This window comes from Pelophylax lessonae, assembly GCF_965119305.1.
Source record: "Pelophylax lessonae genome assembly, chromosome: 12".
In the NCBI taxonomy this organism is placed as follows: Eukaryota; Metazoa; Chordata; class Amphibia; order Anura; family Ranidae; genus Pelophylax; species Pelophylax lessonae.
In genome coordinates, this window is record NC_138779.1 from 96,862,497 (window position 1) to 96,881,795 (window position 19,299).

Consider the following 19,299-nt stretch of genomic DNA (forward strand, 5'->3'; position numbering starts at 1 on the left):
GGGCGGAGCCTCGGCGGGAAGAAGGGGGCGGAGCCTCGGCGGGAAGAAGGTGAGTGCGTTCCCATTGCTCAAGTGTGTGTGCTGGATAGGAGGGGGGTGGGGAAGCTGCATATAGAGGGATTCATCTTTCCCTATTCTTTCTGCAGCTGCTGAATAACTGATTCTCCTCCTCTCCCTCCTGCAGGAAGAATAGGGAAAGATCAATTCATCTATATGCAGCTGCCCCATCCCCCTCCTATACAACTTCTTTTGCTAGCCCCCCGGTGCTCGTAATCCCCCCCTCTGCTCTTAGCCCCCCCCCAAAGGCACTAGACCCCCCTGTTCTTTAGCACCCCCCATGCTCTTCAGCCCCCCACAGTGCTTTTCATCTCCCTCCCCCCAAGTGCTCCCTGTCCCCCCCAGTGCTCTCCACCCCCTGGTTTTCCTTGCCCGCCCCCTAAGTGCTCCCTGTCCCCCACCCAGTGCTCTCCACCCCCCTGGTTTTCCCTGCCGCCCCCCAAGTGCTCTCCACCCCCCTGGTTTTCCCTGCCCGCCCCCCAAGTGCTCGCTGTCCCTCCCAGTGCTCTCCACCCCCCTGGTTTTCCCTGCCGCCCCCCAAGTGCTCTCCACCCCCCTGGTTTTCCCTGCCCGCCCCCCAAGTGCTCGCTGTCCCTCCCAGTGCTCTCCACCCTCCTGGTTTTCCGTGCTCGCCCCCCCCCCCCCAGTGCTCCCCCCCCCGCGCCTTCCAACCCCCCTACAATGCTTTCCAAATCCCCTCTTTATTCTCTCCAGCCCCCCCCCACCGTGCCCTTCAGCTCCTCCAGTGCTCTCTGCTTGCCCTGTGCTCTCCGGCCCCCCTAGTGCTCTTCTATCTTCTATCATGTCCTCAGTCTCCGAGCTTCTCCTGTATCATGTCTGCAGTCTCTGACCATCTCCTGTATCATGTCTGCAGTCTCTGACCATCTCCTGTACCATGTCTACAGTCTCTGATTATCTCCTGTATCACATCTGCAGTCTCTGACCATCTCCTGTACCATGTCTACAGTCTCTGACCATCTCCTGTATCACGTCTGCAGTCTCTGACCATCTCCTGTACCATGTCTACAGTCTCTGACCATCTCATGTATCATGTTTGCAGTCTCTGACCATCTCCTGTATCACGTCTGCAGTCTCTGACCATCTCCTTTATCATGTCTGTAGTCTCTGACCATCTCCTGTATCACGTCTGCAGTCTCTGACCATCTACTGTATCATGTCTGCAGTCTCTGACCATCTACTGTATCCTGTCTGCAGTCTCTGACCATCTCCTTTATCATGTCTGTAGTCTCTGACCATCTCCTGTATCACGTTTGCAGTCTCTGACCATCTCCTTTATCATGTCTGTAGTCTCTGACCATCTCCTGTAAACACATTGCTAATAATATTAGCTATCTATTTATGCTGAAGGTAGGACTGTGCAGGGGAGGCAGAGAGTGCAAAAGGGGGAACTGTGATTAGAGAGACAGGGGGCAGACTGCAAGGGGCACTGTGATTGGGGGGGGGGGGGCTGTGAATTTTGTGCAATAAATATTCCTGAAAACATTACAAATTTTTGTGGGTGCTTACATTTTAAAGTTGGGGGGGTGCCAGATATAGGATCCGCCCCGGGTGCAAAATTCTCTAGGTACGCCACTGCACACACACTGAGCAGCTCTTGCAAGTCTCACTGTCTGCTGAATGTGAAACTCCCCCTCTCCCCTGTTAGTGTCCATAAGTGGTGCCCAGTAGTGCCACCTATCAGTGCCCAGTAGTGCCACCTATCAGTGCCCACCAGTGCCACCTATCAGTGCCCACCAGTGCCACTTCATCAGTGCCCATCAGTGTCACCTAATAGTGCCTATCAGTGCCCAGCAGTGCCGCCTCATCAGTGCCACCTATCAGTGCCCACCAGTGCCGCCTCATCAGTGCCCATCAGACACATCTAACAGTGCCTATCAGTGCCACCAATCAGTGCCCACCAATGCCGCCTATCAGTGATGCCTATTAGTGCCCATCAGTGCTGCCTCATCAGTGCCAGTCAGTGCTGAGAACAAGCGCCTATTAGTGCTGCCTATCAGTCCATATCAGTGCCTCACATATAATTTCACCTGTAATACTCATCAAAAGGAAAATAAGGCATACATCTTTTTCAAAACTTAGCAGTGATGGTGGAACCCCTCTACAGATATTTGCCATACAATTTAACTTAAGTGCAAAAACCTTTTAGTGTCCCAATACTTTTGACAAGAGTGTGTGTGTGTGTGTGTGTGTGTGTGTGTGTGTGTGTGTGTGTGTGTGTGTGTGTGTGTGTGTGTGTGTGTATATACACATATACACACACACACACGCATGTGTGTTTGAGCTTTGGGGTGCACACCCTAATGCAATAGGCTGCGCACGCCTATGCTGTCCGTACAGCTGCTGTGTCCCCATTCAGTAACAAAGGCTGCCTGCACGCAGTTCCAGATGCATAAACAAATGCCTCATTCATTGTATACATGCCTCAGTGTCCATGTGAATAAAGCTTAAAAAGGGAAACAATTTTAAATATTGCCCCATGCAGAGAACTGACACTTGTAACTAATACCTTATATGATTTTACCTAAGCCCGTACGGGCGTTCTATTGCACTGCCTGGGTTATCCCCATGCATTGTATTGTTGATAGTCCTGACTGTAAGCGCCGGTTCACACTGGCGCGACGCTACTTTCAGGGGCGACCTCCGAGATCGCGGTGCGAGCAGCGCGCCGCGACCTCGGAGCGGCCGCCACAGACTTCATAACATTGAAGTCTATGGAGGTCGCCTCCTGGTCGCCCCAAAGAAGCTCCGGACCCTTTTTCTAGGTCGGAGCGACTTGTGTCGCTCCTATTAGAACGGGTCCGTAGCTTCCCTATGGGAGGCGACCTGCGGCGACCTGTGAGGCGACCAGGTCGCCTCACAGGTCGCCTCACAGGTCGCCCTAGTGTGAACCGGGGCTAAAAGTTGCTCCCTGTTATTTTTGTATGCACAGTCCTCAATATCGTTGTTGTTGTTGTACTGCTACAGTTTTATTTTGCTTTTTTTTCAATAAAATCACGGTTTTTCAAAAAAAAAAAAAATAAAATAAAATAAAATATTGCCCCATGATACATATTCTGAATAGTGCATTATGTTGTTTTGTGAGGAGGTTCCCTATTAAGATCGTGGTACTACTAAGAGGAAATACACTAACAATCCCCCCCCTACATACATAAAAACAGATAAATATCTAAAAATAAATATCCGTAAAACCAGTATCAATTTAAAGTGCTAGTGACACAAAATGTGCTGTGCAAAATTAAAACGCTTAATAGTCCAAATAAATACCATATATTGCTTAATATGGACTAAATTATACAATAAATATATATAAATAATATAAAATGTTAATAAACTATTTTTATATTAGTGCATATAAAGTGCTTAAATAGTGGGCTATGATCCAAGCTAAAAAAACAGTTCATGCAAAAAAAATTTTGTTGCTTGGATTTCCAGTGCTCCATGTGTATCTAATATAATATATACAAATTTTTTTCACATTAGAAAAAAAGAACTAGGTCTGATATATCCAATATATTTGTTTAACATCCAAGATCACCAGCGCCTTTTTACCAATTTTTTATCTTGATATTGTTTTTTACAATTAAAAGGGCAGCAGGTTTTAGCATCTTTTAACTTAGAAGGGCCAGGCGCCTTCACACCATTTTTTTATTGATACATAAAAACAGACCACTCAATTTCAAATTTAAAATTTTATTTTTAAATACTATATATTTATGTTTGAGATTTCCCTCTCCACAGCCCTACCACATGATGATCAGTCACAGACATAACAGGGGAATCAGAACACCATCTGCTTTAATCACAAAATGGTTGAAAACCAAGGTAAAGCACAGTGTAAGAAACATCCAAAAACCCAGAAGATTCTGCCAAATGTCTGAAATTCAAGTGGATTCATTTATTGTGTGGAAGAGGACAACAGCCAGTTAACATACCTTCTGGAAACAGCGGTGACTGCACTGAGCAGACCAGAGCAGCTTAGAAAAGTGGCCAAGGAAAGCGGTTGTATGGGAACCCTGCCTACCGGAGATCTGCGGAACTTCCAATGACCTTGTGTTCTACTATGACAGGGATGTTCAAACTACTGCCCTCCAGCTGTTGCGGAGCTGCACATCCCATGAAGCATTGAAAAACTCTGACATTCACAGACATGATGGAAATTGTAGTTCCTGAACAACTGCAGAGCCATAGTTTGAAGACCTCTGTACTTTGAGGTCAGGACTTCCAGCATATGAGTAAAGTACGAGTTATACAGCCATTTGATTTAAATCATTAACATTTAACCAATGTTGCGTTTTTAAGCAATGCCCTGACTTAAGTAGCTTAAAGAGCAATCCTCCTGACAGGGTTCCATTGCCTGCCTGGTCTTCACTATTGTTCAGGATTCCTGCAGAGAAATTCTTACCACCCCCAGTACAGGCATGACTGGCTGGAAGTTTGTGTTTTCAACCACACTATTTCTGTTCGCAGTCTTAAAACGTTCCTGTGGAGAATCCATTTGTCGGACACATGATACAGGACTTCTATGCCCTATAGTAGGTCCTCCATAGGGATGTTTAAAAAAAAAAAAAAACTGGACCTGGTGACAACTGTAGCTTGGCCTAAAACCCAGCCTTTCATCCTGTTACAACTGTACGTTGGGCACTGCAGCATTGTAGACACAGCAGGAGCCCTGCGCTACTTCTTTCACAGCTAATAAATATGTTCTGGGTAAACTTGCCATTTAAATAATAACCAACTTTCTGTACGGACTAATGGCTTGCGGACTGAAGAGAACCTGTTTGCTATGATGCAGTGACATGACTAAACGTTTTCTTTTAGCTTATTATAAGCTTTTGTTATTGTGTGCTCACTAAAAAGGTTGCTCTGCACTGTGAGCAGGCAAATTAGACTGAGTTACATGAGAAACATGAGCAGTAAAACTTGCTGGAAGACACCATATAAGAACACACTGGTTTGGTGAATGACGCAGACATCAGAGTAGGCATAGACCAATTGGTTACAGTAGTACTGGGTAATCATAGTACACAGTTAATCAGACAAACTATTATTGCACTTATGTTAGGGTATAAAGATCTTCAGCCTGGTACACTCAAAATTACCAATGTTTGACTTAACTGTTCTATAAGGAGGTGACAACCCTTTCAGTTGTGTCTGAAAGAAATGCAAGTTATGAGGGGCTTGGTGGACTGGAGTGAGGCTAAAAGTAAAAGTGCTTTGGCCAAAATACAAATGGCTGAGCTTGGCTGAACAAAAGGTTTTGGTCCTGGTCACTAATGTCCCCCCATTAGCTATCTAGTAAAAGTAAAAGGACTCCACTGCAAACATATTATATTTGACCAAGACCATGGAAAATGTGTTTAGCAAGCTCTGTACTCAAGTTGGACTAAGCCTTCTAAAAACTCTTCAGATAGCATTCTGGACCCACCAAGCATTTACCAGCCTGCAAGATTAACATGCTGGTGTTCAGTTGACCTGATGGAGCTTAGAAAAGTCTACAGACCTAGGGAAACAATACAGATCAGTTCCTTTTGTAATATATTCCTTCCCAACAACAAATAAGCTTTGTAATAACCTTTGTTAAAAGATAGTAGACACACATTTAGTTCCTCTCCTCAATGAGAGAATTGGTAGGGCTGCTGAGGTCACTTGGGCTGCTGGGGTTGGTGGGAGTGCTTGCGTTGCTAGCATTGCTAGAGATGCTGGCATCTATTGAGCCCTTTTTGGAGCGTTTATGCCACTCAGGAACTGGCCCGATAGAGGATATGGCCGCCGACTTGATGTTCTGGCGATCTTTCTCTGCCTCTTCTTCTTCATCATATCTCTCGTCGTCCTCTGTTTCACTGTGATGTGGGCTGGAGTGACGGGACAGGGAAGGAGAGGGTGGCACAGATGCTGGACGTGGATAGCGGAACCCTGCAGTCTAAAAACGGGACAAGACAAGTTCAGATCTTGTGTTAGCAAACGGTTTCCTAATTGTCTGTTAGGCTAATGCTAGGCTAAAAGATCCAAAGTCAAATAGCTGGATCCATACCAGATCTCACTATAGACAATATCTATACAGCAGGTATGAAAGAGACAGCCAGAAATTCTGTGCCTATATACAAGATGAATACTGTATATACAACTTAATGTGGGTAAAGTCAGGCAGTTATTCTATAGGATTATGATGGTGGCACATGTGTGGTACTATATACCTTCACTCTACAGCACAGAAGATTAAAGAATCTGAATCCCCAACCCCCGAGGCAATTACAAGAGAGGAAAACAGGCAATTTTGCTTGCTGCTTTTGGGCAATTTATGCCTACTATTACAGTGCCAACATTGGAAACAAACATAAGGTACGAAGCCCAAAGTAAACCAAATTGCGAAATTGCTAAAACTTGTTAATAAACAGAAAGTCCAAATAGATTAAAACACAAGCAAACATGCAAAAACATGCCATTTCATAATTACGAGCAAGCAGAGTCATTTACTTTGACTAATCACGTGTGCCTCTCTTATCCTCTAGAACTCTCTACCTCAATCTGTCCGGCTATCTGCTACTTTGGCTGTCTTTAGGTGATCCCTGAAAATCACTATCACTTGTTTCAGCTCATCCCCCCATAGTTATAACCTTTTGTACCACTTTCCCTACCCTATTAGATTGTAAGCTCTTATGAGTAAGGCCCGCCTAACCCTCTTGTATTTTATTGTGTTGTAACTGTACCGTCTTCCTTTTGATATCGCAAAGCGCTGCGTAAACTGTTGGCGCTATAGAAGTCATGCATAATAAGAATAATCTCTATAGCTCAGATCCCATTACTCACCTTGGCAGTAAAGATGGCATTTAGAACTGTTTGAGAATGCCATGCTTTTATGTGATCAAAATCATGTATGCCAATTATGCATGATAAAAACACAGAAGCAGCTAAGCAGTACTTAAGTGGCTTTAAGTACTTATTGGGAAAAAAAAGGAACTTTGACTTGTAAGTTCCTGATCTTTGAGTACAGTACAGGCCAGAGCATAGACCAGGAGTACAGTACAGGCCAGGGCATATGGACCAGTGGTTATATGCAGACTACCTTCAGGTGACTGGACACTGGCAACAACTTTCTAGGGCCACTTTTAGGCAGTCCACACATTGTTCAAACCTCGGCCGGTTCAGCAGCAACTGGCCAAGATTTGAACCGTGTATGGGCAGGCAGGCTGAATGTACCATGTTGATCGATCAATTAAGTTTGGTACAACCAGCATGCCGGGTTTTACCTGCGATTCTCGCTAGCGGCTATAGCCACAAGCAAAAATCACTGTCTTCGGCCAGCGGGGACAGCTTTCCCCACCCAGAGAACACAATGACTCAGCAGGAGGGATTCCTGCATAACAAAGTCTGTGTTGATGGGGGAATTGAGCGAATTTCTTTCTTCGGTTGCAAGAAAACAATTTGCTTGGTATATGGTCAGCCTTCGCACACACTAATAAAGCCCCACCTACTTTATGAGATGGAGTGATCAAAGAGAGAAAGGAGAGGCCAATGTCCTGTACTTTACCCAAAGATAACGAGTGTACAGGTAAGTCAAAGTTTTTATCATTGTAATTGGAACAGTGTACGTTAGCTGCAGTCACATCCGAGTGGTAGCCATTATCCGGCAGGTGGTGCTGTTACGTTTTGTGCGAAACAGGAAGTGCTGAGACAGTGTGGTGTGGAGTTTACACGTTACTAGACCTACTAATACGAATAATACAGACTAGATTGCGGATGTAAAAATAAGGGTCAACTTGGGAAAGTGACCATAGTTCAATTACTTTCAGTATAAAATCACAGAAATGGGAAACAGAAGGGTAATACACAGACACTGAACTTCAAAAGAGCCAATTTCCCTAAACTGCGCTCTATGCTAGATGATATTAAATGGGATAGAATCCTGGGAACATACCTAATAAAGGTATTGGCCAGTGCATTCTGATAGGGAATACATTTAAAAGAGTTAAAAACCCTGAGTGGCTAAACTCCAACAAAAAAATGCATATAAAAACAAAAGAAAGAGCCTTCAAAAAATACAAAGCAGAGGGGTCATTGGCAGCATTCCAGCACTACAAAGAATACTATAAGAAATGTAAGAGCACAATCAAGGCAGCTAAGATAGAACATAAAAGGCACATAGTGGAAGAGAGTAAGAAAAACTCAAATTCTTTAGGTATATAAATAGTAAGAAAGTGAGGCCAGAACATATTGGCCCCATAAAGGATGAAGGGAATCTGGTGGTAAAGGTCAGAGAGAAGGCAGAGTTTCTAAATAAATTCTCCTCCTCAGTCTTCACAAAAGAGTTGGGGGGATACAGCAACCTAGACTGTAATGTTAAACTTGATAACATGACACAGGAAGCACCCTCATGGTTAACAGAAGACAGACTCAATTAGACTCGAAAAACTTAACATAAATTAGTCACCACCAGATGGCTTACACCCGAGGGTCCTTATAGAACTCAGCCAGGTGATAGCCAGACTATTGTTCCTAATTTGTAAGATCAGTCTACTGACAGGAAAGGTACCCTGCTGATTGGAGAAAAGCCAACGTGGCACCAATATTTAAAGATATATCCCTGGGAACTACAGGCCAGTTAGCCTAATATCAATAGTCTGCAAGATATTGGAGGGGATGATAAGGGACTATATACAAGATTTTCCTAATAAAAACGGTATCATTAGTAATAATCAGCATGGATTCATGAAGAATCGTTCTTGCCAGACCAATCTATTAACATTCTATGATGAAGTGAGCTGCCATCTGGAAAAAGGAAGACCTGTAGATGTAGTGGATCTGGACTTTGCAAAGGCATTTGATACAGTTCCCCACAAACGCTTACTGTACAAACTAAGGTATGTAGGTATGGACCATAGGGTGAGTACCTGGATTGAAAACTGGCTTAATGGCTGAGTCCAGAGGGTGGTGATAAATGGGGAGTACTTGGAGTAGTCGGGTGTGGAAAGTGGGGTCCCCCAAGGGGGACAAAGATAGTAGATTATCTCACCAATATGGACAGTTAATAAAACATTTGAAAGGTGTATCTAGTAGTAGCTTGTCACATAAAACTAGTCTTGTTTCATAGATGTTTCACTCTATCCAAGCAGCTTCTTTAGTACTAAATCTTTCCTGGTCTCTCTCATATAGAAAGAAAACATTTAGACTGGAGTTCTACTTTAAATAAACATACTGGAACAGAAATAAGAACTGATGTGCCCATTCCAAACATTTTCTTATATGCCATGGCAGTGTTTGCACAAAGTCATTACATTGATAGGGTCAGAATGCCGCTTTGTATTGGCTCATAAATGGAATGCTGCCTGATTTCCAAAGACATGCTGGTAGGTTAATTGGCTCCTGTCTAAACTGGCCCTACTATGAGTATGTATGAATGCGAATTAGGAACCTTAGATTGTAAGCTCCTTGAGGGTAGGGACTGATGTGAATGTACAATGTATACAGTATGTAAATTGCTGCCTAAATTGACAGCGCTCTACAAGTACCTGAAATAAATAAATATCACAAAACGTACCAGGAGTAGTGACAATTAAAGTTGTAAAACTGGCCATATTCATACATCTGCCCCAATGTTTTAGATATATCCTATTTTTTCTAGCAATGTGGCTCTTAATGGGGTACATACTGCATACTAAATACTGGTGCCTCTTAGCTTTCAACGGCGTTCTGGAGGTTCACACTAAACTGAAGCAGCTGTATATGGCTTATTCTAAGACTCTGAGGTTGTGGTGCTTTAATTTCAAGTCTCTCTGCTATACAATGGATTCACTGCTCTACCTGCTCAAGCTCATTTCATATAAATACAAGAATTTATTGGCCGAGTTCACACTAGAGGTGCTCTGCAGGTGGTGTGTACATCTTGCCACAGAATTGACTGGCTGTATTTTTGCAAAAACCAATGCTTTTTTGCATCTTCATTTATATACGCATGTGCATATGACATATTCAGAATGCAGAACTTTCATGCTTGTGGAATACATCATATGAGCATGTACATGTAACCGCGATAACTTCAGCTCATCACAAAATACAAAACAAATCATCCATGTGCATGAGACCTAAAAAAAAAAAAAAAATAATGTCCTCTTTAAGTAGTAGTTAGGTATAGAGTTATTGCTTGTAGTGAGCACCCTCTAGTGGTTAACTTAGAAATCTGTATAAACCAAAAAGAAAGAGCAACCAAAAAATAATAGCAATAACCCCAATTGTGCATTCTCTGAGAATACACTATGCTTTCTCGTCAATCTGTCCGGAAGAGGTGCAGAAGGAAACACCCAGAGCCCCATCAATGAGCCCACAATCTGCAGGGGCAAGGCAAACCTGTGCTGCTTTGGGTCTCAAAAGTGTATGTGCAAATGAACACACACTTTATAGGGTTCACAACAAAACCTTGCAATGAGTTCATAGTGCCAGAGTAAAAGTGAACGTGCAAATGTACTTACACCAGTGGGTTCATGGGGTTCATATGTAAAGTTGTCAGGAAATGCCTTAGCCAGCGCCATGTGTCGGGCATACATGTAATACTAGGAGACAAAAGGACACAAATTAGGCTTTATTGTGCAACTCACCTGAATGTGTCACATATTAGATTATCAGTCATGGTGTGAAATGGACACTGGTGGCCTCTATGGAAAGCCTATGTGACAACACATGAGCCCAATTTGGAAGTGAATTAGGAAGTGCCAAAACAAGAGGACCTTCATGACAGAACCCCCAGTAATTATTTAACTATACTCTGCATAAAAAATTACTTTTGAACCAAGATAAACATGTTGAAGAATAGCTCAGATTTTAGTGGTAGAAATTGTATATCATGTAAATTATCATAGCCTTATGAGGTTCTATAAGATATCTACTGAGAAAATAAAAAAATGAAGCCATTCCAGGTAGATATAGATCCATCCATCTATCCACCCATCATCTATCTACACACATACAAACATACACAGTATCTCACAAAAGTGAGTACACCCCTCACATTTTTGTAAATATTTTATTATATCTTTTCATGTGACAACACTGAAGAAATTACACTTTGCTACAATGTAAAGTAGTGAGTGTACAGCTTGTATAACCGTGTAAATTTGATGTCCCCTCAAAATAACCCAACACACAGCTATTAATCTCTAACCCGCTGGCAACAAAAGTGAGTACACCCCTAAGTGAAAATGTCCAAATTGGGCCCAAAGTGTCAATATTTTGTGTAGCCACCATTATTTTCCAGCACTGCCTTAACCCTCTTGGGCATGGAGTTCACCAGAGCTTCACAGGTTGCCGCTGGAGTCCTCTTCCACTCCTCAACAACATCACGGAGCTGGTGAATGTTAGAGACCTTGTTTTCCTCCACTTTCCGTTTGAGGATGCCCCACAGAGGCTCAATAGGTTTTAGGTCTGGAGACATGCTTGGCCAATCCATCACCGTATTTACCCTCAGCTTCTTTAGCAAGGCAGTGGTCGTCTATACTGCTCTGTGGCCCAGGCTCTGAGGGGAGAAGATCATGCTCTGCTTCAGTATGTCACAGTGCATGTTGGCATTCGTGGTTCCCTCGAACTGTAGCTCCCCAGTGCCGGCAGAACTCATGCAACCCCAGACCATGACACTCCAACCACCATGCTTGACTGTAGGCAAGACATGATTGTCCTTGTACTCCTCACCTGGTTGCTGCCACACACGCTTGACACCATCTGAACCAAATAAGTTTATCTTAGTCTCATTCGAACATTGGACATTGTTCCAGTAATCCATGTCCTTAGTCTGCTTGTCTTTAGCAAACTGTTTGAGGGCTTTCTTGTGCATCATCTTTAGAAGAGGCTTCCTCCAGGGACGACAGCCATGCAGACCAATTTGATGCAGTGTGCGAAGTATGGTCTGAGCACTGACAGGCTGACCCCCCCTACCCCTTCAACCTCTGCAGCAATGCACTGGCAGCACTCATAGATCTATTTCCCAAAGACAACTCCTGGATATGATGCTGAGCATGTGCACTCAGCCTCTTTGGTGGACCATGGCAAGGCCTGCTCTAAATGTAACCTGTCCTGTCCTGTTAAACCGCTGTTTGGTCTTGGCCACCACACTGCAGCTCAGTTTCAGGGTCTTGGTAATCTTATAGCCCCAGGCCATCTTTATTTAGAGCACAATTCTTTTTTTCAGATCCTCAGAGAGTTCTTTGCCATGAGGTGCCATGTTGAACTTCCAGTGACCAGTATGAGAAAGTGAGAGTGATAACACCAAATGTAACACACCTTCTCCCCATTCACACCTGAGACTTTGTAACACTAACGAGTCACATGACACTGGGGAGGGAAAATGGCTAATTCGGCCCAATTTGGACATTTTCACTTAAGGGTGTACTCACTTTTGTTGCAAGCGGTTTAGACATCAATGGTTGCGTGTTGAGTTATTTTGAGGGGACAGAAAATTTACACTGTTATACAATTGTTGCTCTATATAAAGATGGCCTAGGCTATAAGAAGGTTGCCAGGACCTGAAACTGAGCTGCAGCACGGTGGCCAAGATCATACAGCGGTTTAACAGGACAGGTTCCACTCAGAACAGGCCTCGCCATGGTCTACCAAAGAGGTTGAGTGCTCAGTGTCATATCCAGAGGATGTCTTTGGGAAATCGAAGTATGAGTGCTACCAGCATTGCTGCAGAGACTGAAGGGGTGGGGGGTCAGTCTGTCAGTGCTTAGACGATACGCCACACACTGCATCAAGTTGGCTGTTGTCCCAGAAGGAAGCCTCTTTTTAAGAGGATGCACAAGAAAGCCCAACAGACTAAGCAGACTAAGGACATGGATTACTGGAACCATGTACTGTGGTTTGATGAGACTAAGATAAACGTATTGGTTCAGATGGTGTCAAGCGTCTGGTGGCAACCAGGTGAGGAGTACAAAGACAAGTGTGTCTTGCCTACAGTCAAGCATGGTGGTGATAGTGTCATGGTCTGGGGCTGCATGAGTGCTCCTGGCAATGGGGAGCTACAGTTCATAGAGGGAACCACGAATGCCAACATGCACTGTGACATACTGAAGCAGAGCATGATCCCCTCCCTTCAGAGACTGGGCCGCAGGGCAGTATTCCAACATGATAACGACCCCAAACACACCTCCAAGATGACCATTGCCTTGCTAAAGAAGCAGAGGGTAAAGGTGATGGACTGGCCAAGCATGTCTCCAGACCTAAACCCTATTGATCATCTGTGGGGCATCCTCAAACGGAAAGTGGAAGAGCTAAAGGTCTCCAACATCCACCAGCTCCTTGAGGTTGTCATGGAGGAGTGTAAGAGGACTCTAGTGGCAACCTGTGAAGCTCTGGTGAACTCCCATGCCCAAGAGGGTTAAGGCAGTGCTGGAAAATAATGGTGGCCACAGAAAATATTGACACTTTGGGCCCAATTTCTACATTTTCACTGAGGGGCGTACTCACTTTTGTTGCCAGTGGTTTAGACATTAATGACTGTGTGTTGAGTTATTTTGAGGGGACAGCAAATTTACACTATTATACAAACTGTACACTCAATACTTTACATTGTAGCAAAGTGTAATTTCTTCAGTGTTGTCACAAGAAAAGATATAATATCTTTACAAAAATGTGAGGGGTGTACTCACTTTTGTGAGATACTGTATATATTTATATTTATATATTACACACACACACACACACACTATATTGTCAAAAGTGTTGGGATGTCTCCCTTTACATGAACTTTAATGGCCTCCCAGTCTTAGTCCATAGGGTTCAATACCCACCCTTTGCAACTAGAACAGCTTCAACTCTTCTGGGAAGGCTGTCCACAAGGTGTCTAGGAGAATATTTGACCATTCTTCCAGAAGAGCATTTGTGAAGCTAGGCACTGATGTGGACAAGAAGGTCTGGCTCGCAGTCTCTGCTTCAATTCATCTCAAAGGTGTTCTATCGGGTTGTGGTCAGGACTCTGTGCAGGCCAGTGAAGTTCCTCCACCCCAAACTCACGCATCCATGTCTTTATGGACCTTGCTTTGTGCACAGATGAACAGTCATGTTGGAACAGAAAGGAGCAATCCCCAAACTGTTCTCACAGAGTTGGGAGCATCAAATTGTCCAAAATGTGTTGGTATGCCGACACCTTAAGTGTTCCCTTCACTGGAACCAAGGGGTCAAGCCCAACCCCTAAAAAACAACCCCACACAATAATTTCTCCTACACAAAATGATTTAAACCAGTGCACAAAGCAAGGTCCATAAAGACATGGATGAGCAAGTTTGCGGTAGAGGAACTTGACTGGGCTGCACAGAGTCCTGACCTCAACCCGATAGAACACCTTTGGGACGAATTAGAATGCAGACTGCAAGCCAGGTCTTTTCGCCCACATCAGTGCCTGCTCTCGAAAGAAAGGTCAAACATTCCCATAGACACACTCCTAAACCTTGTAGACAGCCTTCCTAGAAGAGTTGAAGCTGTTATAGCTGCAAAGGGTGGGCCAACTCAAAAATAAACCCTACAGACGAAGACTGGGATGCTATTAAAGTTTATGTGCATGTAAAGGCAGTTGTCCCAATACTTTTGGTATGTGCGTTTTTTTTTTAATTTATTTATCCCCCCCCAGTGGTCACACATATGCAGAATGTACTGATTATGAGCAAGGAAACCATTTTTTTACAGCTTTCTGTGGGTTTTCATATTCCTGGATTTGGCTCCAGACTTTGGAGATTCCAAAGACTTTTGGGGAGGATGAAACCTCCAAGCTATGATTGCAGGTGCACATGGCCCTTATACCCTAACCCTATAATGAAGGACCTGACCATAGCTCAGGGCTCCAGTTATGAGATCGATTCCTTCTCCATAGGACTGATTCTCGAGAAGGCTAAGCAAGTGGGAGAGAAACAAAATGACTAGGCGTGTCCAGGGGAATGAGGGAATCTGGAAATCTCAGAAAATCTCACTCTTCTGACTCTTCACCTCCTCTGGGGTGTCAGGAGAACACTTATCAAGAAGCAAGGGAGTGGGCCAGGCAGCAAGGTGCTATAACTGAATTGGCTGGGAGAACCAGGAGTGCTGTGTGAGCCAGGAGAGTTGAGAGAGGGCTGTAACTGGAAACATGGAGGTACTGTAAGGTGGTCTTGGAGGAGAGGAAAGCGTCCTTCTGCTGCATGTAAAAGCAATCCAGTGGCTAATCAGCTGCTAGGATTGCTTTTGCAAGAAAGCTGACCGCCACATGAAAAAAAAAAAAAAAAACATACTGGGGGAAAGCCTGTAGCTGCAGGTATCATCCCGATATAACCACTTGAAGTCAAATGACGTACATGTAAGTGATTTGACAGAAAGTGGTTAAGTTGTCCAAACTGCCTGGGGCCATGTATTCTAGGGGTTGAGGAGTATAGTCAGAAGCTATGCTCTGTTAGTATGGTAAGATGTTATGTTCAACACTGAAAGGACATCATACCCTTCCCAGGTACTTCCAATCAAGGAGGTCAGACAAGCGCTCTGTGCGGTTTCTCTGAATAATACGCTGGCGTCGTGTCTGTTGGCAGAAGCTGTACAGGAAGGATGTGAGCTGAGTGCAGGACTCATCCACTGAGCGGAAACGCCGGTCTAAGATGTAAATTCCTACAGGGCAAATAACAGCCATAAAAAAAAAGCAATTTGACACAATGACAAATATATAAAAAGATGGAACGTGAAATTTAGTGTGGTTTACCATAGGCAGAGGGATCCGCGATGTGCTCCTCCATGAAACACCCAAATCCAGACAGGTTAGTAGAAATACTGGGGATTCCCATCACAGTACATTCAGCTAGACAAATAAATTATTTTAAGTCAGATGTGACATAGGAGGCCCGAAAGATTAGTTGTAGAATGGAAGCAGCCAATCTGTGAGCTGAACCAGCAAGCAAAACATGTATTTTATTGATATCTCTGTAAATAACTGAAAATTAACTGCTCAGCCATTTTTAAATTTTAAACCATAGTCCTGTCTAAGAATAGGCACCCCAGAATAATATAGAAGTATTCATAGACTTTAGTCAATAGCACTCCAACCTTCATGAAAATAGCAAACTCTAGCTAGGGTTAGGATATTTTAGGGCAGTGGTCCTCAACTCCGGTCCTCAGGGCCCACTAACAGGCCAGATTTTAAGTATTACCTTGGGGGAGATGCAGACTAGAATACTGCAATCACTGAGCAGCAAATGATATCACCTGGGATGCATTTCAGTTATCTTGCAAATCTGGCCTGTTAGTGGGCCCTGTAGGCCAGGGTTGAGGACCACTGTTTTAGGGTACCCACAGATCTTGGCAGACCTTTCCAGAGCAAAACATTTGGCTAGAATAGATATTTCTCCATCATTTATATGAGGGTGCAGAATTTTTACATATGGCTATGCTGCCACCTAGAGGCGGGTTTGGACACTATGCATATTCTAGCTAATTATACTGTATCAAATATGTTACCCAATCATAATAAAATTAAATTCCAGTCACCTTTTTTATGTTTTAGGAGCGGGGAAGAATTTATTGCTGTCCTTGCTGGTGAACCTGTGCGCTTTCTTCAAACAGGTTAGGGCGACTGCAGCCGCATTAGTGTAATTGCAACAACACAGTTGTGCTTTCTGTGATATATTTTTTTTGCACAAAACAATTACATTTTCAGGGCTTGTTTCGGGGGTCTACGCACATTTCCTAGACCTTAGAAGAAGGGGCTATACCTGAAAGCTTGACCTGCAAATGTAAGGCTGTGCTGACCTGATTTTACCACACTGGATGAATGCAGGATGAATGTTTTCTATTAGTCCTATTCATACTGCAATGCAGCCTGGAGGTACAGTGCAGTGAAGCATCAAAAAGTGGAACAGACTCTCTAGAGCTGGTTCTGGCCAGCTCAGTAGATTGTTTAAAGAAAGGCCTGGATTCTTTCCTAAATGTACATAATATAACTGGATTATAATATTTATAGGTAAAGTTGATCCAGGGAATATCCAATTGTGTCTTTGGGATCAGGAAGGAATTATTTCCCCTGCTGGAGCAAATTGGATCATGCTTTACTGTTTTTTAGGTGTTTATTTTTGCATTCCTCTGGATCAACTGTGGGTATTGGAGAGAGTATATAGAGGTTTTCTCGCTCTCTTTCGGTTGAACTGGATGGACTTGTGTCTTTTTTCAACCAGATTAACTATATGCAAATAAAATGGTGGTGCACCAAGCTTAAGAAATCAGACCTGCACAGTTTAACCCCCATATCAGGGTGAAATGGTGCATTCTTATATGTACTATACGCTTTACCAAGAAAAAGCCATTGAAACTAGTAGAACAAAAAAAAAAAAAAACGCCTTAATTGCATCCTTGACCTACATATTCCTATATATTTCCAAATTATATTGTAAATAGAATTTTTCATCTTTATTTTTATTTTTTTCCTTTATAATTAGGTTTACACAGTCTATAGAGAATTGATATGATCAAAACTGAAATTAAACCTATAGATCTAGGTATGTTTACTTACTGGGCAGTTGTAAAAATTAAATTAAAATTAATTGCATGGCTAACTTTGTCTCAGATCCAGAAAAGCAAGACTTTTTCTGAATATATTCTTCTTTCCGATGACAGACCCGATGTATATACAGTGAGCAAAATAATTATTTGATCCCCTGAAGATTTTGTAAGTTTGCCCACTTAGGCCCCTTTCACACAGGGAGTCCATCAGGTGGACTTAGTTTTTCTCAGCGGGGGATCGATCCGCCGATCCCCCGCTGATCAGGCAGATGGCAGCTGTGTCTCCACGCTGTGTGCGGAGACACAGCCGTTAGGTCCCGCTGTTCTCTATGAGGGAAATCGGATGGGAGCGGACCGTCTTTCCATTCTCATCCGATCCGATAGACGCCATCCGTCTAGATTTGATGGATCGAATCGGATGTCAGCGGACATGTCTCCGATGACATCCGATGCCCCATAGAGATGCATGGGGCATCTGTTCAGATCCGCCTGAAAAACAGACAAGCGGATCTGAACGGTCCGCCTGTTTGAAAGGGCCCTTACAAAGAAATGAAGGGTCTAGAATTGTGATCATAGGTGTATTTTAAATGATAGAAACAGAATATCAACCAAAAATCCTGAAAAAACACATGATACAAATGTTATAAATTGAGTTGCAGTTCAGTAAGTAAAATAATTTTTTGATCTCCTACCAACCAACAATAATCTTGGCTCCCACAGACTGGCTACAGTATGTGCTCATGTGGTACACAGATTTATCCCATCAGTTTAAGAAGGTGCTCCTAACGACCACTCGTTATGTGCGTAAAAGGTGAGAAGGAGACAACTGTTGGAGCAATTATACGCAAATGGAAGAAACACAAAAACCATTGCTCACCCTTGGTCTGGAGCCTTATTCAAGATTTTGCCTCATGGGGGTAAGGATGATCATGAGAAAAATGAGGGATCAGCCCCGAACTACATGAGAGGAGCTTGTGAATGATCTCAAGGCAGTTGGGTCACAGTCACCAAACAAACCATTGGTAAGAGAATATGCCGCCATGGTTTGAAATCTTGCAGGGCCCGCAAGGTCCCTCTCCTCACATGTACAGGCCTGTCTGAAGTTTCATAATGAACATCTAAAGGATTCCGAGAAGGACCGAGAGAAAAGGGTAGAGGTTAGATGAGACCAAAATTAGGCATTAGCTCGACTCGCTGTTTGGATGAAGAAAAATTCTGACTATGACCCTAGGGACACCATCCCTACAGTCAAGCGTGGAGGTGGAAACATAATGCTTTGGGGCGGATTCTCCGCTAAAGGCACAGACCGACTTTGTCGCATTGAGGGGCCAATGGACGGAACTATCTATTGAAAAATCTTGGATGAGAATCTTCTTCCCTCAGCCAGAACACTGAAGATGGGTTGTGGATGGGTCTTCCAGCATGGTAATGACCCAAAACATACCTCCAAGGTAACAAAGGAGTGGCCCAAGAAGCAGCACATTAAAGGTCATCAAGTGGCCTAGCCAGTATCCAGACCTTAATCCTATCGAACATGTATGGAGGGGGCTTAAACTTCAAGTTGCCAAGCGACAGCCAAGAAATCTTAAGGATTTAGAGAAAATTGGGCCAAAACCCCCAGTGAGATGTGTGCAAACCTGCTAACCAACTACAACATCCATCTTACCTCTGTGCTTGCCAACAAGGGTTTTTCCACCAAGTACCAAGTTATGTTTTGCTTGGGGATCAACG

General features: G+C 43.6%; 2 protein-coding genes across 2 annotated transcripts in view; both read right to left on the bottom strand.

Annotated features, from left to right (window-relative positions):
• LOC309568896 (circularly permutated Ras protein 1-like) overlaps nt 1–4,132 on the bottom strand; it is a gene marked incomplete at its 3' end in the record, with an annotated part of 177,565 nt that extends 173,433 nt beyond the window's left edge. Inside the window, exon 1 of the mRNA XM_082274675.1 lies at nt 4,011–4,132. The remainder of the gene's footprint in view (nt 1–4,010) is intronic.
• A 1,250-nt stretch (nt 4,133–5,382) lies between these two features.
• Nucleotides 5,383–19,299, bottom strand: part of GYS1 (glycogen synthase 1) — a 117,121-nt gene continuing 103,204 nt past the window's right edge. The window contains exons 13-16 of the mRNA XM_082273724.1: nt 15,779–15,874; nt 15,524–15,687; nt 10,542–10,622; nt 5,383–5,998 (exon numbers count right to left, since the gene is read on the bottom strand). Coding sequence (XP_082129850.1) covers nt 5,678–5,998; nt 10,542–10,622; nt 15,524–15,687; nt 15,779–15,874 — 662 coding nt within the window. The 3' untranslated portion in view covers nt 5,383–5,677. The remainder of the gene's footprint in view (nt 5,999–10,541; nt 10,623–15,523; nt 15,688–15,778; nt 15,875–19,299) is intronic.